Source organism: Echinops telfairi, unplaced genomic scaffold, assembly GCF_000313985.2.
Source record: "Echinops telfairi isolate 266 unplaced genomic scaffold, ASM31398v2 ScPeMD7_7420;HRSCAF=8458, whole genome shotgun sequence".
NCBI lineage: Eukaryota > Metazoa > Chordata > Mammalia > Afrosoricida > Tenrecidae > Echinops > Echinops telfairi.
The window spans coordinates 19,458,839-19,464,458 of record NW_022111320.1 but is presented as its reverse complement, the minus strand read 5'-3'; the positions used below and the strand labels follow the sequence as shown (position 1 = coordinate 19,464,458).

Below are 5,620 nucleotides of genomic sequence, written 5' to 3'. Positions count from 1 at the left end.
TGTCATGTTCCATCCTAACCCAGATGCAGGAGAAGTACTCCAGAAGTGGCATGGCCTGTTTCCTAGAGGACGATGACAGCTCTTGGGACCTCAGTGAGAAAGACAGTCTGAACAACCCGTGTTGGCAAATCAAATGGAATCTGCAACAGCTCGTAAGGAAGGTAGGTGCACTGCCAGGTAACCCAGGCAGTCTTGCCTGCAGGCGTAGGGGGCCAGGGTGGCAAGGAAGATCACCAAGGATAGATCCCTTAGTTTGCAATGAAGAAACTGAGTCCCAGAGCTTATAAGCAATTTTCTCCCACATTGATAGAACTAAGAAAGGGTGGAACAACACTAAATATGGAGTCTGAGCTAGCCTCTCGACTAGCATGCATTCTTTTATCCTCCTCACCTAGTCTGGCCTCTTTATCTTACCATGTAGAAACTGAGCTACAGATAAGACAAAGTCACATAAGAATAAAGGATGGTGTGTGCTCGTTTGTGTGTTGATTCAGAAGACATACAAAGTCAAATCATAGTGCTTTATATTATTTTCAAATAGTCAATCTCTGGAGTTAAACATATATTAATTTTTGCATGCATGTAGAAATGAGAGAAGCCACGGTGGAGCAGCAGCTAACATACTGCTTGGCCACTAACCCAAAGGTCAGGAGTCCCAACCCACTAGCCACTCTCCAGGCAGAAGATGTGTGAGTCCGATTCCAAAATTATTTCCAGCCTTGGAAACTCTATGGGCAGCCTCGTCTGTCGTGCAAGATTCCAATGTGTCCAAATTGACTTGACAGTAATGAGCAATAGAGAGATTAAGAAAAAGAAGAGGAGGCTCTCTGCTCTTCCTCGTGCCACAGACAGGCACCTCTCCCATTCCTGTGCCATCCCAGCTGCATCCCAGAGACATGATGGTGAAGGTCGGAGTGCATGGATTTGGCCGCATTGGGCGCCTGGTCACCAGGGCTGCTTTCAATTCTGGCAAAGTGGAAATTGTTGCCATCAATGACCCCTTCATTGATCTGAACTACATGGTCTACATGTTCCAGTATGATTCCACCCACGGCAAGTTCAATGGCACTGTCAAGGCTGAGAATGGGAAGCTTAATGTCAACAGGAAGGCCATCTCCATCTTCCAGGAGCAAGATCGCGCCAACATCAAGTGGGGTGAGGCCGGTGCTGAGTATGTCATAGAGTCCACTGGTGTCTCCACCACTGTAGAGAAGGCTGGGGCTCACTTGAAGGGCGGTGCCCAAAGGGTGATCATCTCTGCCCCTTCTGCCGATGCCCCCATGTTTGTGATGGGCGTGAACCACGAGAAGTATGACAACTCCCTCAAGATTGTCAGCAATGCCTCCTGCACCACCAACTGCTTAGCCCCCCTGGCCAAGGTCATCCATGACAACTTTGCCATCGTGGAAGGACTCATGACCACAGTCCATGCCATCACTGCCACCCAGAAGACTGTGGATGGCCCCTCTGGGAAACTCTGGTGTGATGGCGGGGGGCTGCTCAGAACATCATCCCCGCATCTACTGGCACTGCCAAGGCTGTGGGCAAGGTTATCCCAGAGCTGAATGGGAAACTGACTGGCATGGCCTTCCGTGTCCCCACCCCCAATGTGTCTGTTGTGGATCTCACCTGCCATCTGGAGAAAGCTGCCAAGTACAATGACATCAAGAAGGTGGTGAAGCAGCTGGTTGATGGTCCCCTCAAGGGCATCCTGGGCTACACTGATGACCAGGTTGTCTCCTGTGACTTCAACAGTGACCCCCACTCTTCCACCTTTGATGCTGGGGCTGGCACTGCCCTCAACGACCACTTTGTCAAGCTCATTTCCTGGTATGACCATGAATTAGGCTACAGCAACAGAGTGGTGGACCTCATGGTCCACATGGCCTCCAAGGAGTAAGAGCTCCTCTGGACCACCAGCCCCAGCAACAGCACTAGAGGAAGAGAGGCCCTCAGCTGCTGGGGAATCTTTGCCCCTAATTCAATCCCCCAACACACTGAGAATATTCCATCCAGACCCCCTGAAGGAAGGGGAGGGGCTTAGAGAACACAACCTTGTCATGTACCATCAATAAAGTACACTATACTCAGAAAAAAAAAAGAAAAAGAAGAGGAAAGAGTGAGAGAAACTTTAAGAAATTGAAGATGGTGACATCCTAACTTAAACTCAGTCAATGATAAACAACACAAGAAAATCATTATTTGTGGTAAAAAGCCAAACCCACTGAAAACTGAGTTGATTTTCACTCATCCCGACCCTCAGACGTCTCTGAGACTGTAAATATGAGAGCATTATCTTTCTCTCTCTGAGCAGTTGGTGGGCTGTAACTCCACTCTTGAAGTTATCAGTCCAACATCTATGGGGCAGTTCCATCAGGGTACAGACAGTGATGGAAATATCTGTGTACAGATATCTGTGTATAGATGCTGCCTCAACAGAATCTGTGATAGAAATGTGCTGGCTAACAGTTTGTTTCACTAAGCATTCCTCTTTGGTAAGATGATATTTAATAATATTTGCCTTGGAACGCAGTTGTAAAAAGTCCTCCCTAAACTGTGAAGCATCCTCCTTGCCATCATTGTGTTCAATATGTTGGGAAATTCCCAGGGTACGTGCCAGGGCCATGTCAAAGACATGTCTTTAAGCCCGTGTTTGGCACTCGGGATTCGCTTGGCCATATTAACGATGTTGTGAGGGTGGTTAGGTTTGTAATTTATAGCCCTGAACAATACTCACAGTAGAACTCAGGCATCTGTTTCCTTTCCACGAAAAATGAAATCATAACTCCACCTGGTAGTAAGAGAAGTACATCTGCTTCGGGACGCGTGGGCTGGGCTGGGCCACTCACTTCCTACAAGCAGTTCCAGAGCAGCTGTGATCCTAAAGGACAAGAGCAGTGGGCAAGGACTAAGAAGAGTTCAGGACTAGGGAAGGGCGCTGAAGGACCTGCAGGATAGGACTCTATGTCTCAAACAATGGGCTTCTGGAGACAGAGCAGGTGGCCATGAGAGAAACTCAGAACTAGGGTAGCCATCAGGAGATTGCTGGGCGCAAACCAGTTTGCTGGGCGCTGGGGGTTGGTGATCAGGGAATTAGAGAAATAGTCCGAGTGGGTTTTACATTTCTCTTCCTGCTGTTCCTCCTTTCCTTCGCAATCACACATCTTTCCACCAACTAGAGTACAAGCTAGAAGACACAAAGGAGGTGGACAAGAGAGAGTATGAGAGGGAAAGAATTTCTCATGGTTTTTTTTTTCAGGCACCATTCATTGAAAAAGCTTTTTCTAGTCAACATTCCACATCCGTTGCAAACATCATCCTATTTAATCCTTGCCAGGGCTCTGGGAAAAAGGATGTTTATTATCTCTGATTTGAGGGGGGGAAACAGACGAAGCAGACCAGTCGAGTAAACAGGTTTCACAAGGTCATCAGGGACAGATCAGGAGTCAGATGGTGTTACCATGGTTCTCATCACTCTCACGCTGCCTCCCACACCGGGAGGGTCACCCTCTCCTTCCTTCCTTTTCCGTCACAGAGCGAAAGAGAGAGGGAGAGAGAGTTCCCCTTCTGGCTTTCCCTGCCAGCACACCACTGCCCTTTGCAAGCCCGTTTCCTCCTTATCTAGAATCAGAGCGAGAAGCCAAACACTTCCAATGTGAGGCGGCAGTTCCCAGGCAGGGGGGTTCTCGAGGTTGCAAAATAAGCCAAAGTGAGGGAAAGGGACAGCAAAGCACTCGGTGTGGCAGAGCTGACCCGAAGGGCAGTCAGAAGCCAAGGACGAGCCAAGTCCAGGTCTGCCTGCGATAGAGAGGCTCCGTGTCCACTGTTTCTCGCTGGTTTGTGATATTGGTTAGTACCAAGAGGAGGTCTTCCTAGGACTTAGTCCAGACGTAAGAACTTGGCAAAATAGGTTTCTATGGAGAACGCCTATGAATCTCTCAGAAATGAGAGAATGGCACAGTGTGTCCTGGTCCACGCTTAATTGTATGGGCTGCAAATTCCGCGTAGGCATCGTGAGCTGGGGTGGCAGTGGGGGGGAGTGACTCGAGGCTGGATTGGGGAGCTGTCCAGTAAATTAAGGTTAGTGGGCCCTGTTACACACTACATGAAATATACATATACATGTAGCATGCAAAGGAGCTCACGTGCAGACCCCCGCCCCCACATATCCCTAACAACAAAGAAAGTGAGGTGAGGTTTTTGCCATGCCCAGCAGCCACATGGAGGCCTCCTCAGGAACATCAGGACGATGACTTGGCAGGTGACACCTGGCTCCTACCTTGCTTGCTCCTTGGTGCAGCCTTCCACACACTTCATCGTGAAACAGACAGAGGACCTCCTGCCGTCACATGTAAAACAGCTGTGTCAACATGCACCAAGCCACCCACTCCACCCCACACACCCCCTAGTGTTGAACAACTTAAAGCTGCCCCCATCGAGACTGAACATAGAAATTTCCCCTTAGAGGTCAACAAGAAGAGTCAGAGACTGTCTATGGCCAGTTTACATTTGGGGGAAATTAACAAGCTTTATTCAATACTGTTTGCAGATGTTTTTGAGAGCGTATGAGGAAACCACTCCTCCAGACCCAGGTATTTTTTTATTGTTACTTTCATCTTCAATCATCTATTTCATGGTAGAGGAAACAGTTCTGCCTCCTCCTTCTCTCTGTTCCAGTCAATCCCCCGATCTCAGACTGTCTCAAGTCCCTGGATGAGTCTATATCCTTGTACACTGGCAGCTGGAAAGTTCAGAAGCCCATCTGTAGCTTACTAATGACCAGAACTTTATTTCAGTTTAACCTTTTTCTGCCAGTCTGGATTTTCCTTTTATCTCAGTCGATCCACTTACTTAATCCTTTCATCCTAAAAGTTGTCACGTCTCTGGCCGACAAACCATTTGTACTTAACTACTGGCCTAACGATTGACTGTTCAAATCCCCAGCCCTCTGCCTCTGCAAAGATTGTCCCCATGAAAGTCTGATGAGATGGAATTGACTTGACTGCTGTTTGTTTATTTGGGGTTTGGGGTTTTTTTGGGGGGGGAGGTGGTGGTGGTGGTTTGGTTTAATATGAAATAGGTAAGTCACCTTAAATCATTTCAGGAATGCGGCAGAAAACAAAATAAGGTCACCCTAGTTACCATCTTCTCTGCTTCTGACCACTATGAGATGGTACACCTTTCTTTTTGCATAAGCTCCCAGCTCCATCATGCCTCTCCCATTTTCCAGCCTACTCCCAGTCCTCATCCTGGGCTTCCCACGCATGGCATCCTCCTGTCTTCTCTTAAGCCACTCCTTCCTTCAGTGGTGTCACCCAGACGCTCCATCGGGCTCCTTCCCTTCTGCCTTTGCACAGGACCGGCTCCGCCTCGTCGTGCATGCATCACCTCAACATCTCTTCCCAGAGGCGTCCCTGGTCACCTTTCTAAGAAAGGTTTCACCCTCCATTATTTCAATCACAATTTCCTTCCATTTCTTTGTGTGATTCTTTCGTTCTTTCTGTAATCTGCATGCTGGTTGCTCCCCTATTAGATTATAGACCCATGAAGACAAGATTCACATCTGCTTCCAGGGGTATGGTTTGGGGTGCACAGATGGCACAGGGAATGCTGTTAGATG

General features: G+C 48.3%; 1 protein-coding gene across 1 annotated transcript in view; it reads left to right on the top strand.

Annotated features, from left to right (window-relative positions):
- Positions 1-5,620, top strand: part of TNFSF10 (TNF superfamily member 10) — a 23,298-nt gene that overhangs the window by 10,320 nt on the left and 7,358 nt on the right. The window contains exons 2-3 of the mRNA XM_045297552.1: positions 24-161; positions 4,550-4,592. Of these exons, the coding sequence (XP_045153487.1) occupies positions 24-161; positions 4,550-4,592 (181 nt within the window). The remainder of the gene's footprint in view (positions 1-23; positions 162-4,549; positions 4,593-5,620) is intronic.